Genomic DNA, 16,070 nt, shown 5'->3' with positions numbered 1-16,070 from the left:
GTCTCTTGACGCCGGTACCATAGTGCCTTCTTCTTCTCCGGCCGGGGCGGGGTTCTTTTTGTTAAGAAGAAGGACGGTACTCTGCGCCCCTGCGTGGATTATCGAGGGCTGAATGACATAACGGTTAAGAATCGTTATCCGCTTCCCCTTATGTCATCAGCCTTCGAGATTCTGCAGGGAGCCAGGTGCTTTACTAAGTTGGACCTTCGTAACGCTTACCATCTCGTGCGCATCAGAGAGGGGGACGAGTGGAAAACGGCGTTTAACACTCCGTTAGGGCATTTTGAGTACCGGGTTCTGCCGTTCGGTCTCGCCAATGCGCCAGCTGTTTTTCAGGCATTAGTTAATGATGTTCTGAGAGACATGCTGAACATCTTTGTTTTTGTCTATCTTGACGATATCCTGATTTTTTTTCTCCGTCACTCGAGATTCATGTTCAGCACGTTCGACGTGTTCTACAGCGCCTTTTAGAGAATTGTCTCTACGTAAAGGCTGAGAAGTGCTCTTTTCATGTCTCCTCCGTTACTTTTCTCGGTTCCGTTATTTCCGCTGAAGGCATTCAGATGGATTCCGCTAAGGTCCAAGCTGTCAGTGATTGGCCCGTTCCAAGGTCACGTGTCGAGTTGCAGCGCTTTTTAGGTTTCGCTAATTTCTATCGGCGTTTCATTCGTAATTTCGGTCAAGTTGCTGCCCCTCTCACAGCTCTTACTTCTGTCAAGACGTGTTTTAAGTGGTCCGGTTCCGCCCAGGGAGCTTTTGATCTTCTAAAAGAACGTTTTACGTCCGCTCCTATCCTCGTTACTCCTGACGTCACTAGACAATTCATTGTCGAGGTTGACCTTCAGAGGTAGGCGTGGGAGCCATTCTATCCCAGCGCTTCCAGTCTGACGATAAGGTTCATCCTTGCGCTTATTTTTCTCATCGCCTGTCGCCATCTGAGCGCAACTATGATGTGGGTAACCGTGAACTGCTCGCCATCCGCTTAGCCCTAGGCGAATGGCGACAGTGGTTGGAGGGCGACCGTTCCTTTTGTCGTTTGGACAGACCATAAGAACCTTGAGTACATCCGTTCTGCCAAACGACTAAATGCCCGTCAAGCTCGTTGGGCGTTGTTTTTCGCTCGTTTCGAGTTTGTGATTTCTTACCGTCCGGGTAGCAAGAACACCAAGCCTGATGCCTTATCCCGTCTGTTTAGTTCTTCTGTGGCTTCTACTGATCCCGAGGGATTCTTCCTTATGGGCGTGTTGTCGGGTTAACAGTCTGGGGAATTGAAAGACAGGTTAAGCAAGCACTCACGCACACTGCGTCGCCGCGCGCTTGTCCTAGTAACCTCCTTTTCGTTCCTGTTTCCACTCGTCTGGCTGTTCTTCAGTGGGCTCACTCTGCCAAGTTAGCTGGTCATCCCGGTGTTCGAGGCACTCTTGCGTCTATTCGCCAGCGCTTTTGGTGGCCGACTCAGGAGCGTGACACGCGCCGTTTCGTGGCTGCTTGTTCGGACTGCGCGCAGACTAAGTCGGGTAACTCTCCTCCTGCCGGTCGTCTCAGACCGCTCCCCATTCCTTCTCGACCATGGTCTCACATCGCCTTAGACTTCATTACCGGTCTGCCTTTGTCTGCGGGGAAGACTGTGAGAGCCGCCAATAAACGCAGGATTAAGAGTCCAAGGTATTGTTGCGGCCAGAGAGTGTGGCTTTCCACTCGCAACCTTCCTCTTACGACAGCTTCTCGTAAGTTGACTCCGCGGTTCATTGGTCCGTTCCGTGTCTCCCAGGTCGTCAATCCTGTCGCTGTGCGACTGCTTCTTCCGCGACATCTTCGTCGCGTCCATCCTGTCTTCCATGTCTCCTGTGTTAAGCCCTTTCTTCGCACCCCCGTTCGTCTTCCCTCCCCCTCCCGTCCTTGTCGAGAGCGCACCTATTTACAAGGTACATAAGATCATGGACATGCGTTCTCGGGGACGGGGTCACCAATACTTAGTGGATTGGGAGGGTTACGGTCCTGAGGAGAGGAGTTGGGTTCCGTCTCGGGACGTGCTGGACCGTTCACTCATCGATGATTTCCTCCGTTGCCGCCAGGATTCCTCCTCGAGTGCGCCAGGAGGCGCTCGGTGAGTGGGGGGTACTGTCATATTTGTCATTTATTATCATGTCTTGTCCCTGTGCTCCCCATTCTATTCGTTTCCCTCTGCTGGTCTTATTTGGTTCTTTCCCTCTTTCTATCCTCTCTCTCCCCCTCCCTCTCTCACTCTCTCGCTCTCTCTTCTCTCTACCGTTCCGTTCCTGCTCCCAGCTGTTCCTATTCCCCTAATCATCATTTAGTCTTCCCACACCTGTTCCCGATCCTTTCCCCTGATTAGAGTCCCTATTTATTCCTTTGTGTTCCGTTCCTGTCCCGTCGGTTCCTTGTTTAGTATTCACCATGCTGTGATTGCGTTTCGCCCTGTCCTGTCGTGTTTTTGCTGTGATTGTGTATCGCCCTGTCCTGTCGTGTTTTTTGCCTTCATCAGATGCTGCGTGTGAGCAGGTGTCTCTGTCAACTACGGCCTGCGCCTACCCGGCGACCTGCAGTCTGTGGCCGCTTCTCCTGTTATTCCCCTCTACAGACTAGAGGATTTCTGTTATTCCCTGTTTGGACTTGAATAAACTCTGTTTCTGTTAAGTCGCTTTTGGGTCCTCTTTCACCTGCATGACATCATATGCTTGAGTCTGTTCCATTACTATCATATGCTTGAGTCTGTTCTGTTACTATCATATGCTTGAGTCTGTTCCATTGCTATCATATGCTTGAGTCTGTTCCATTACTATCATATGCTTGAGTCTGTTTCATTGCTATCATATGCTTGAGTCTGTTCCATTACTGTCATATGCTTGAGTCTGTTCCATTACTATCATATGCTTGAGTCTATTCCATTACTATCTTCCTCTGTACAAAATGTGCTCCAGATGTTTTGTGGGGTTGCATTGACATTGACATTGCGTAACACCTGGCCCTTCTCTGGATCCCTAGAGACCCAATGGGGTTGCTTCTCAAATAGCACTCTATTCCCTATATAGTGCACTACTTTTTGACCAGGGCCTATAGAGCACTAGGGAATAGGGTGCCATTTTGGACACAGGTGGTGATTCCATAGTTGTCCAGAAATGGCTGATTATGTGATGTCATGTTCACTCAGGCCTCCTTGCTCTGGACTGGACCTCTGGATTCACACAGGAGATGCTTTGTTCTGCCAAGACAACCGATAGGAGGGCAGACAATAAACAGATCAATATTTACAATGTTGTTTGTACTCCACTTGTTACCGTTTTCTCAGGGCAACTAGCCACAAATCTTACTGCTGTGGTTGCACATCTCTCTCTAACTTCTGGGAGAGCCCATTTAAAGAAAATATAAGTCAAGTTCATGGGGCGTTGCGTTCATGCGGGCTGGTCCCTCCCATAACACAAAACACCATTCAGCAGCATGTCAACACACTCTCACGTTGAGAAGAAGAAGAAACCGTTAAAGGAATCGGACAATCTATTTTCTGGACTTAAAGATCTTGGGCTTCAGCAAGACCAACTCTGAAGTGAACTGCTTATCCAAACTGTTGTTTTTATTATAACCAAATATAGAAATGGGAAGAATACTTATCTGCGTAAAACGGACGTTCATTTTCGTCTGTGTCTTGATCTGTGTAAGTGATCGTATTCGAGTAGATAAACCCGTGTTTTTTTATAGGAGCATGTTGCCAATTATGGCTGTCGATACACGTTTTTTAATACGACATTATTTGTTTACATTATTGCTGGTTATTTTTGTAACTTCAACGCAGTGAGAGTTGCAGTTTACACGGGACGCTTTCATCAACAATAATGAGCCGATTGTTTTATAGTGCAGTATCAAGACAAGCGCTAAGATTAAATAAAAATGTTGTATTTCATGTTGCAGTTGGGCTGCTGGGCTTTAATCTTTCACTGGAACACGTTTTTAGCTTTGGCTTGTGGGTGTGTTCAGATTACTTATTTATTTTTCGGCCTTTTAATTTGGCCCCTATTTGTTTATTATCTGCTAAATATCTTACATTTTTTAGTTATGTTTATTCTCATCTTCAAATAGATCTACTGACCTTAGTTATCACGTATTTGTCAGAATATTAGGTTAGTCAATAACTGATATTCGATTTTTATAACCAGCCGACTAAGTAAATATTTCAGCTATTAATTTCTTAATCATGTATAATTTATATTTATAAATGAGGTATAATATATGTAAATACAATTTACTGTCTGCTTACAAACCATTTGTAGATGGTGTTGGTCAAATGCATTTATTGAAGTTATGAAGAAATGGATCCCTCAACTCCTCTGAAACAAATGACTGTATCAACCTTTACTGTGCATTATCAGGATAATTCTCAGTATAATACCCTGTACATTGTAATGACTGTATCAACCTTTACTGTGCATTATCAGTAGAATTCTCAGAATAATACCCTGTACATTGTAATGACTGTATCAACCTTTACTGTGCATTATCAGTAGAGTTCTCACTATAATACCCTGTACATTGTAATGATTGTATCAACCTTTACTGTGCATTATCAGTAGAATTCTCAGTATAATACCCTGTACATTGTAATGATTGTATCAACCTTTACTGTGCATTATCAGTAGAATTCTCACTATAATACCCTGTACATTGTAATGATTGTATCAACCTTTACTGTGCATTATCAGTAGAGTTCTCACTATAATACCCTGTACATTGTAATGATTGTATCAACCTTTACTGTGCATTATCAGTAGAATTCTCAGTATAATACCCTGTACATTGTAATGATTGTATCAACCTTTACTGTGCATTATCAGTAGAATTCTCAGTATAATACCCTGTACATTGTAATGATTGTATCAACCTTTACTGTGCATTATCAGTAGAGTTCTCACTATAATACCCTGTACATTGTAATGATTGTATCAACCTTTACTGTGCATTATCAGTAGAATTCTCAGTATAATACCCTGTACATTGTAATGATTGTATCAACCTTTACTGTGCATTATCAGTAGAATTCTCACTATAATACCCTGTACATTGTAATGATTGTATCAACCTTTACTGTGCATTATCAGTAGAATTCTCACTATAATACCCTGTACATTGTAATGATTGTATCATGTGTTGTATTCTCTTCAGATCATCAGCACCCTCTTGCTGGCCATCACGTTATTTGGACATGGGTACTTCCACCAATCAGAAGAAGTAATTGTTATTTTTATAGCTCCTATTACATTGACTAATTATATCATATTGATTTCATTATAATAATGCTGTGTCCATCTAGCCTGGTCCCAGATCTGTTTGTGCTGTCTTTCCAACTCCTACAGTGTTTAGCATGACAACAACCATAGGAGTTGGCTATACAGCATAAACAGATCTGAGACCAGGCTAGAATCCAGCAGTATCATTGTAATATTATGATTCTAAACCCACAGTTGCCATATCATTCATTAGTCTGGCTTGTCTTCCTACTCACAGATAGAGGAGATTCTGCCTGGGATAGTAGTTCTGTATGTCCTAGAAGCAGCAACCCTGGTCCTGTCAATATTTGGGGTCTATGGCGCTCGGAAGGAGAAGAAATGGGTTGTGGTTCTGGTAAGCCTGCCTAGACCTGTCTCAAAGTGTTAGCCTGATCCCAGATCTGTTGGTTTGTCTTGGTTAATTATCATAGGAGTTGGTTAGACAGCACAAACAGATCTGGGATCTGGCTACTGACTTGACTTCTCTGCTGCAAACTGTTCCTTTCTGATAGGTAATAGCATGCCATACAACTCAACTGGAACCAGTCAACACTTTCCCCATGACATGTTTCCCTTAAAGCGGGATAAGGTTTGAATTAACCTTAAGTATTGATTTTGCTTGACAACCCCTGTATGTGTGTGTAGTTTTCTGTAGGTATGTCACTGGCCAGCCTATACCTGTTTGTGGAGTGCGTGAAAGCATATCATTCCAAACACGAGGTACAGTAGTCTATATATATATATATATTTACACACACAGGTAACTGCCAAAATAATGGAAAACACCAACATAAAGTGGTTTAATAGGGCGTTGGGGCACCACGAGCCAGAACAGCTTTAATGCACCTTGTCATAGATTCTACAAGTGTCTAGAAGTCTATTGGAGTGATGCGAGACCATTCTTTCACAATAAATTCCATCATTTGGTGTTTTGTCGATGGAAAACGCTGTCTCAGGAGCTGCTTCAGAATCTCACATAAGTGTTCAATTGGGTTGAGATCTGGTGACTGAGACAGCAATGGCATATGGTTTTACATCGATCGTTTTCATGCTCATCAAACCGTTCAGTACTCATACCCTTTGGATGGCAGCATATCATCCTTTTTTATTCTTTTTAACCTTTATTTAACCTTTTTTAACCTTTATTTAATATTTTTTTATACCTTTTTTAACCTTTATTGAACCTTTTTTAACCTTTATTTAACCTTTTTTTACTTTTATTTAACTAGGCAAGTCAGTTAAGAACACATTCTTATTTACAATGACGGCCTACTTGTAAAGCCCCGCTGGTCAAACCCTCCCCTAACCCAGACAACGCTGGGCCAATGGGACTCCCGATCACGGCCGGTTATGATACAGCCTGGGATCGAACCCGGGTCTGTAGTGATCCCCCTTAGACCGCTGCACCACTCGGGAGCCAGAGCCATGGGGAAGTAGCCATGGTAGCCAAAATCATTTTCATACTGTACATGACCCAAAGCATGATGGGATATGAATTGCTTAATGAATGCAGGAACCACACCTGTGTGGAAGCACCTGCTTTTAATATACTCCGTGTCCCTCATTTACTCAGGGGTTTCCATTCGTTTTGGCAGTTACCTGTTTATATCTTCATTTTCTAATTCAACCTTGAGACAATGTTTGTTTGCTGTTCTGGTGAAAAGATATTTGAGAAGTTATTGTATGATGGTGCAATGCATCTGATTCTTGATAATTCAATGTCAATATCTGTCCATTTCAAATTTCCAAGCTGATTATAGGTTTCAGCTGTGACTATAACACTGAATGTTAACTTGATTCATTTCAAGATGGAGGAGTTAACCAGAGAGGAACATCTAGCGATGATGCCTCTGAGTGGAGCGAAACAAAAAGATCTAGAAACGATATACAACATACAGACTAACGTAAGTCACCTTCATTTAATGCTTCTTATGGTCTCTGCTTGTGCCAATTCAATGTGCCGATTCAATGTGCCAATTCAATGTGCCGATTCAATGTGCCAATTCAATGTGCCAATTCAAATTCCCAGAGTGACAATTCAATGTATGTGTGTCTTTAGGGACGGTTTTCCATATTATGTAAACCAAGGCCTGGACTAAAAACACTTTCATGGGAGATTTCTCCAGGGAGGTTTCTCCAGGGAGGTTTCTCCAGGGAGGTTTCTCCAGGGAGGTTTCCCCAGGGAGGTTTCTCCAGGGAGGTTTCCCCATGGAGGTTTCTCCAGGGAGGTTTCTCCAGGCCTTAACTATATTTGGTAATTGTTTGCCTAATTGTTTTTAAAATGCCTGTTGTTCTGTTTCCTTCACTTTCAGTTCAAATGCTGTGGGCTCGTACAAGGCTACCAAGACTGGGGCACAGACATCCCCCTCTCCTGTCTCTGTTCTGATGAGGACTCAACAGACTTTAAATGTGTGAGTCTGCTGTGAGAAATAAGTTAACTTGTTGTTGTTGTTGTTGTTGTTGTTGTTGTTGTTGTTGTTGTTGTTATGTGTGATGAGGAGGATCTGATTCAGTGTGTCAGTCTGTTAAATAAGTTAACTTGTTGTTGTTGTTATGTGTGTGATGAGGAGGATCTGATTCATTGTGTCAGTCTGTTAAATAAGTTAACTTGATGATGATGTTGTTGTTGTGTGATGAGGAGGATGGGTTTCATTGTGTCAGTCTGTTAAATAAGTTAACTTGTTGCTGTTGTTGTGTGTGTGATGAGGAGGATCTGATTCAGTGTGTCAGTCTGTTAAATAAATGTGTTATGTCTTTTGGTAAAGAGCAATACATGTTTTATTCTATTATCTTTCAAATGTGTTTTTAAAACAAAATAAAAAAGAGACGATAAGGACAGTGACAAGACGACCATAAATAAACTGAGGAAGATGTACATGACAATACTCTAAAAGACCAACAAATACCATAGAACACATTTGGACCAGACACATAATGGATGCCATGCTGCAGCCTAGTAATAAATCATGCAGCTAAAGTAAAGCACTGTTTAAACCATGTCACATTCTATTTCAGGTTGCTCCTGGTAACAAGACAAGATTTGTTATTCACTATCCCAACAGTAATATGTCTGAGGATGATGACCACAAGGGATTAATGGATGAACACATTCTGGTATATGAAAAGGTAAAAACAAGTCATTCCACTACACCAGGGATGGGCAACTGGCGGCCATTTTGAAGGTCCTCAGATCAACTAGCCCATGTCAGATAATATTTTTTAGATTGCTAAATTAGGTTAGCAGACAGTTAACTAAACGTTATCATGGTCAAATTACTAACCCATGTGGTTCCTCAGTCTCACTATGATGTCATTAAAAACGGCATACATTTCTCAACACCCCATGGCAAAATGTGTAGAATTGCAGCGAACTTGCTTTAAAACGGCAACATTTTCTCTACACCCCAAGTTAAAATGCGTAGAATTACACCATGTTTTAAATGTATCTGCTGTCAAGAGGGTGCAACTAAACTGTTTTGCTCGTAATTTTGCTCAAAATGTTTTGCTGGCAGCTGTGTATCCACTAGAATGTCATAATGCTAGTTGGCTCCATAGAGATGACTTGTACAGTACTCATAGATACAATAAACCGATGTTTGTTTAAGTTCTAATATAATACAGAGCTGTATACTCTTGTTTTTCACACAAAATGACAAACTCTTAATTGTCCATTTTCAGCCATGTCTTCCCATCCTGATCTCTGTCGAGAGCAATGCAATCAGCCTGGGAATAGGAATATTAGTAGCACTGACAGCATTATGGGTATGTATTTCTGTACTATTTAACTAGGGCCGAGCCTTGCCATTCTGCCTCCATAGGCAAGACCAAAAAATACCAACCCCGCAAAACTAGAATAGTCCCATAAGCAAAATGACATCTAAAAGACAGATGAATGAAAATGTGTATTTTCCAGATGTTAAAATCATGCACATTGTTGGTTCTGAATGAAAGTTGAGAATAAGTCATTTATAGACATCTATGTTTGGGCCAAATCAAGGCTGGTCCAGACCGGACAAAATCTGAACCAAACATGATTGGTTCAGATTTGGTCCGGACCAAAACAAATGTCTGTTGGAAATCAAGGCCGGTCCTGAACTGACGCAAAAAAACGTCTTCCAAAAGGTGTCACCTGAAGCCTGCAGTTTGGTCTGAAATGGAACGTTCTGAATGCCCATCTACAGTGCATTCAGAAAGTATTCAGACCCCTAAACTTTTTCCCCCCAAAATTACGTTACAGCATTATTCTAAAATGGATTAAATAAAAAAAGAAATCCTCATCAATCTACACACAATACCCCAGAAAACATTTTTATTTTTTATTTTAGCAAATGTATTAAAATAAAAACCGAAATACCTTATTTACATAACTATTCAGACCTCTTGCTTTAAGACTCAAAATTGAGCTCAAGTGCATGCTGTTTCCATTGATCATCCTTGATATGTTTCTATCTGTGGTAAATTCAATTGATTGGACATGATTAAGAAAGGCTGTCTATATAATGTCGAGGCACAGATCTGGTCCATTCAAGGTCCCCAAGGACACAATGGCGTTCATCATTCTTAAATGGAAGAAGTGTGGAACCACCAAGACTCTTCCTAGAGCCGCCCGGCCAAACTGAGTAATTGGGGAAGAAGGACTTAGGTCAGGGAAGTGACCAAGAACACAATGGTCACTCTGACAGACCTACAGAGTCCCTCTGTGGAAATGGGAGAACCTTCCAGAAGGATAACCATCTGCAGCACTCCACCAATCAGGCCTTTATGATCGAGTGGCCAGACTTCCATTTGGAGTTTGCCAAAAGGCATCTAAAGGACTCTTACCATGAGAAACAAGATTATCTGGTCTGATGAAATCAAGATTGAACTCTATGGCCTGAATGCCAAGCATCACGTCTGGAGGAAACCTGGCATCATCCCTCCGGTGAAGCATGGCAGTGGCAGCATCATGCTGTGGGGATGTTTTTCAGTGGCAGGGACTGAGAGACTAGTCAGGATCGAGGGAAACATTTACATTTTACATTTAAGTCATTTAGCAGACGCTCTTATCCAGAGCGACTTACAAATTGGTCCATTCACCTTATGACATCCAGTGGAACAGTCACTTTACAATAGTGCATCTAAATCTTAAAGGGGGGGGGTGAGAGGGAATATTTATCCTATCCTAGGTATTCCTTAAAGAGGTGGGGTTTCAGGTGTCTCCGGAAGGTGGTGATTGACTCCGCTGTCCTGGCGTCGTGAGGGAGTTTGTTCCACCATTGGGGGGCCAGAGCAGCGAACAGTTTTGACTGGGCTGAGCGGGAGCTGTACTTCCTCAGTGGTAGGGAGGCGAGCAGGCCAGAGGTGGATGAACGCAGTGCCCTTGTTTGGGTGTAGGGCCTGATCAGAGCCTGGAGGTACTGAGGTGCCGTTCCCCTCACAGCTCCGTAGGCAAGCACCATGGTCTTGTAGCGGATGCGAGCTTCAACTGGAAGCCAGTGGAGAGAACGGAGGAGCGGGGTGACGTGAGAGAACTTGGGAAGGTTGAACACCAGACGGGCTGCGGCGTTCTGGATGAGTTGAAGGGTTTAATGGCACAGGCAGGGAGCCCAGCCAACAGCGAGTTGCAGTAATCCAGACGGGAGATGACAAGTGCCTGGATTAGGACCTGCGCCGCTTCCTGTGTGAGGCAGGGTCGTACTCTGCGGATGTTGTAGAGCATGAACCTACAGGAACGGGCCACCGCCTTGATGTTGGTTGAGAACGACAGGGTGTTGTCCAGGATCACACCAAGGTTCTTAGCGCTCTGGGAGGAGGACACAATGGAGTTGTCAACCGTGATGGCGAGATCATGGAACGGGCAGTCCTTCCCCGGGAGGAAGAGCAGCTCCGTCTTGCCGAGGTTCAGCTTGAGGTGGTGATCCGTCATCCACACTGATATGTCTGCCAGACATGCAGAGATGCGATTCGCCACCTGGTCATCAGAAGGGGGAAAGGAGAAGATTAGTTGTGTGTCGTCTGCATAGCAATGATAGGAGAGACCATGTGAGGTTATGACAGAGCCAAGTGACTTGGTGTATAGCGAGAATAGGAGAGGGCCTAGAACAGAGCCCTGGGGGACACCAGTGAAAGATGAACGGAGCAAAGTACAGAGGGATCCTTGATGAAAATCTGCTCCAGAGCCCTCAGGATCTCAGACTGGGGCCAAGGTTCAGCTTCCAACAGGACAACGAGCCTAAGCACACAGCCAAGACAACGCAGGAGTGGCTTTGGGACAAGTCTCTGAATGTCCTCGAGTGGCCCAGCCAGAGCCCAGACATTAACCCGATCTAACATCTCTGGAGAGGCCGGAAAATAGCTGTGCAGCGCTATCCAACCTGACAGAGCTTGAGAGGATCTGCAGAGAAGAATGGGAGAAACTCCCCAAATATTGTAGTGTTATATCCAAGAAGACTTGAGACTGTAATTACTGCCAAAGGTGCTTCAACAAAGTACTGAGTAAAGGGTCTGGATACCTATGGAAATGTGTTCATTCAGTTTTTAAAAATTTAAATTAAGAACATTTTCCCCCCAAAAATGATGCCTTGTTTTTATGGGATATTGTGTGTAGATTGATGAGGGGAAAAAAAAACAATTTAATCAATTTTTTGAAGAAGGCTGTAACATAACATTTTGAAAAAGTCAAAGGGTCTGAATCCTCTCTGAATGCACCGTATGTGGTAAGCCTACCGTTTTGTAAAACGCATAAAAACGACATTACATTACATTTACATTTAAGTCATTTAGCAGACACTCTTATCCAGAGCGACTTACAAATCAGAACAGGACCAAAGAAAAGACATGTAAAATATGTGGTCTCGGGCTTACTGGGGTGTGGGGTGTAGCTTACCATGTTGCCCACAATGGAATGGTATGAACGCCCATCCATGTGGTAGGCCCATCCATGTGGTAGGCCCATCCATGTGGTAGGCCCACCCATGTGGTAGGCCCACTCATGTGTTAGGCCCATCCATGTGGTAGGCCCATCCATGTGGTAGGCCCATCCATGTGGTAGGCCCATCCATGTGGTAGGCCCACCCATGTGGTAGGCCCACCCATGTGGTAGGCCCACCCATGTGGTAGGCCCACCTTTGGAAAACAGGCCGTTACATTGGCTTTATTAGTCCTGATTCCTGTGACTAATCAATTTGGCAATTTAAGCTCTAAATATCAGCTACCCAACTTTATCAGGAATTCTCAGGAGCCTATTTGCAATGTTTTTACATTGTAAATATTTTATTTGTCATTGTGATCAGCTTGTCAAAACTGGACAGATACCAACTTGAAACCACTGATCATGACAACGGGATGAAACTCCTGGACAACAGCTGTGATTATTCATTTCACTTTGACCTGTCCTGTTTTTAGGACATGTTTGTTTGTTATAATGACAGCTAATGTTCTATTTGATTGACCTCCGTTTAGGTCAGGCTATTTGATTGACCTCTGTTTAGGTTAGGCTATTTGATTGACCTCCGTTTAGGTTAGGCTATTTGATTGACCTCCGTTTAGGTCAGGCTATTTGATTGACCTCCGTTTAGGTCAGGCTATTTGATTGACCTCCGTTTAGGTTAGGCTATTTGATTGACCTCCGTTTAGGTCAGGCTATTTGATTGACCTCTGTTTAGGTTAGGCTATTTGATTGACCTCCATTTAGGTTAGGCTATTTGATTGACCTCCGTTTAGGTCAGGCTATTTGATTGACCTCCGTTTAGGTTAGGCTATTTGATTGACCTCCGTTTAGGTCAGGCTATTTGATTGACCTCCGTTTAGGTCAGGCTATTTGATTGACCTCCGTTTAGGTCAGGCTATTTGATTGACCTCCGTTTAGGTCAGGCTATTTGATTGACCTCCGTTTAGGTCAGGCTATTTGATTGACCTCCGTTTAGGTCAGGCTATTTGATTGGAGAAAGCTGCATGATGTAAAAAAGTGTCAGGCTCATTGATTGACCTCCAGCCTTTAGGTCAGGCTACTTTGATTGACCTCCGTTTAAATCAGGCTATTTGATTGACCTCCGTTTTTCAGGCTATTTGATTGACCTCCGTTCAGAGATCAGGCTCTCCAATTGACCCTGGGGGAAGGACAAGCAAATCATTTAGCACCTTTGTTTAGGTCAGGCTATTTGATTGACCTCCGTTAAAAAGCCCATATGCCACTGGTTGAGAGATTGTTTTGGGGCAGAATTATGTGAGGTTCTATGTGTTGTTGTTGGTGGGTCTTAGCAGTTTAGCTCAGAAAATGCCGCCCTCGTCAATCAGTGGGCCGGCCGTGTATTTAACCTTTCCATGGTTGCAGTCAATTACATTTTATTCAATTCAGTCAATTGAAATTCAATGCACAAATTGAAAATTGTCCATAGTTTTTTTATGTTGGATTTTTCAATTCAGGAAGTGAATTTCAATTGACTCGACCTGAATTTAAAACTTAATTGAACCAAATGCTGTTCCATACTCTTTTTTTACCATAGGAGTTGAGTGTAGGTCTATTAGATCCATTATCTATTACACCCCAACGCTGTACTATAGTGATTTTTACCATAGGAGTTGAGTGTAGGTCTATTAGATCCATTATCTATTACACCCCAACGCTGTACTATAGTGATTTTTACCATAGGAGTTGAGTGTAGGTCTATTAGATCCATTATCTATTACACCCCAACGCTGTACTATAGTGATTTTTACCATAGGAGTTGAGTGTAGGTCTATTAGATCCATTATCTATTACACCCCAACGCTGTACTATAGTGATTTTTACCATAGGAGTTGAGTGTAGGTCTATTAGATCCATTATCTATTACACCCCAACGCTGTACTATAGTGATTTTTACCATAGGAGTTGAGTGTAGGTCTATTAGATCCATTATCTATTACACCCCAACGCTGTACTATAGTGATTTTTACCATAGGAGTTGAGTGTAGGTCTATTAGATCCATTATCTATTACACCCCAACGCTGTACTATAGTGATTTTTACCATAGGAGTTGAGTGTAGGTCTATTAGATCCATTATCTATTACACCCCAACGCTGTACTATAGTGATTTTTACCATAGGAGTTGAGTGTAGGTCTATTAGATCCATTATCTATTACACCCCAACGCTGTACTATAGTGATTTTTACCATAGGAGTTGAGTGTAGGTCTATTAGATCCATTATCTATTACACCCCAACGCTGTACTATAGTGATTTTACCATAGGAGTTGAGTGTAGGTCTATTAGATCCATTATCTATTACACCCCAACGCTGTACTATAGTGATTTTTACCATAGGAGTTGAGTGTAGGTCTATTAGATCCATTATCTATTACACCCCAACGCTGTACTATAGTGATTTTTACCATAGGAGTTGAGTGTAGGTCTATTAGATCCATTATCTATTACACCCCAACGCTGTACTATAGTGATTTTTACCATAGGAGTTGAGTGTAGGCCTATTAGATCGAACCATCATCTATCACACTCAGCATCTGGTCACCTGCTCCGTCAATCCTGACTGAACCGTTACTGTGTGTCTGGTCCTCAGGATGTTGGAGTTGTCCTGGCCATCACAATACTCTGCCAGATGAGAAGAAAGGTTGATGTGCCACCTGTGATCTTCACCTCTCAACCACCTCAATACAGGGAGCTGTGTGACACAGCAGAGAGTGTCTGAAATGAAATGGTCCTCTTGTGAAGGAGACTCAATGCACTAGTCTGAGTGCCAGTCTGTTTGTGCCATCATGACAACTCCTGTCACTCATTTGTGTCAAGCCAAACATGACAATGGGTGACAAAGAGTTGACTTGGCAATGACAGCAATGGAGTTGTCATTGGCCAGACCACAAACAGATCTGGGATCAGCTTAGCAATGCATCCATATTATGTACATACTCATAACACACATGAAAGGACAACTCAGGACATTATTAGACATTAGACATCTCTACTGTGTTGTCCAAAGTATTACTGTTCAACTGATTATCCATCTGACTGCCAGCAAGAGTCTTCTTATTGGCTGTCAAAGGTTCTGTAAAACCTGTGGTTTGTTTTTCTGTTGTAAATCATTGGTAACCATTTAACCATTGAAGTGCCTCAGTGTTGGTTATAGTGTCTTGAATAAAGGGACAAGCATCTTTTAACATTATGTTCCTTTTATTCGACAACCAACATCTCTTAAAAATATTCCTCTTCCTCCTGTTCTCGCCTCTCATCCTCCTCTCTTCCTCTTCCTCCTATTCTCTCCTCTCATCCTCCTCTCTCTTCCTCTTTTCCTCCTGTTCTCTCCTCTCATCCTCCTCTCTCTTCCTCTTCCTCCTGTTCTCTCCTCTCATCCTCCTCTCTCTTCCTCTTTTCCTCCTGTTCTCTCCTCTCATCCTCCTCTCTTCCTCTTCCTCCTGTTCTCTCCTCTCATCCTCCTCTTTCTTCCTCTTCCTCCTATTCTCTCCTCTCATCCTCCTCTCTCTTCCTCTTCCTCCTGTTCTCTCCTCTCATCCTCCTCTCTCTTCCTCTTCCTCCTGTTCTCTCCTCTCATCCTCCTCTCTCTTCCTCTTCCTCCTGTTCTCTCCTCTCATCCTTCTCTCTTCCTCTTTTCATCCTTTTCTCTCCTCTCATCCTCCTCTCTCTTCCTCTTCCTCCTGTTCTCTCCTCTCATCCTCCTCTCTTCCTCTTTTCCTCCTATTCTCTCCTCTCATCCTCCTCTCTCTTCCTCTTCTTCCTGTTCTCTCCTCTCATCCTCCCCTCTTCCTCTTCCTCCTATTCTCTCCTCTCATCCTCCTCTCTCTTCCTCTTTTCTTCCTG

General features: G+C 43.1%; 1 protein-coding gene across 1 annotated transcript; it reads left to right on the top strand.

The window, feature by feature from the left end:
• The first annotated feature begins 3,422 nt into the window (after window positions 1-3,422).
• LOC124021135 (tetraspanin-8-like) lies at window positions 3,423-15,412 on the top strand. The gene is made up of 9 exons (XM_046336477.1): window positions 3,423-3,673; window positions 5,176-5,241; window positions 5,518-5,634; window positions 5,925-5,999; window positions 7,088-7,183; window positions 7,592-7,690; window positions 8,295-8,405; window positions 8,958-9,041; window positions 14,818-15,412. Exons 1-9 carry the CDS (start codon window positions 3,614-3,616, stop codon window positions 14,944-14,946), a joined length of 837 nt encoding a protein of 278 aa, XP_046192433.1. The 5' UTR covers window positions 3,423-3,613; the 3' UTR covers window positions 14,947-15,412.
• The last annotated feature ends 658 nt before the right edge of the window (window positions 15,413-16,070 follow it).

This window comes from Oncorhynchus gorbuscha, unplaced genomic scaffold (assembly GCF_021184085.1).
Source record: "Oncorhynchus gorbuscha isolate QuinsamMale2020 ecotype Even-year unplaced genomic scaffold, OgorEven_v1.0 Un_scaffold_1060, whole genome shotgun sequence".
NCBI lineage: Eukaryota > Metazoa > Chordata > Actinopteri > Salmoniformes > Salmonidae > Oncorhynchus > Oncorhynchus gorbuscha.
The sequence above is the reverse complement of the archived record's forward strand: the minus strand, read 5'-3'. Positions and strand labels throughout refer to the sequence as shown.

What these genes read in the sequence shown, in the direction of transcription:
- LOC124021135 (XM_046336477.1), top strand. Translation starts at nt 3,614, where the DNA reads ATGGGAAGAATACTTATCTGCGTAAAACGGACGTTCATTTTCGTCTGT. An exon ending in CATATCATTCCAAACACGAG is followed by an intron (nt 6,000 to 7,087) that starts GTACAGTAGTCT and finishes ATTCATTTCAAG; the next exon opens with ATGGAGGAGTTAACCAGAGA. An exon ending in TAGCACTGACAGCATTATGG is followed by an intron (nt 9,042 to 14,817) that starts GTATGTATTTCT and finishes TCTGGTCCTCAG; the next exon opens with GATGTTGGAGTTGTCCTGGC.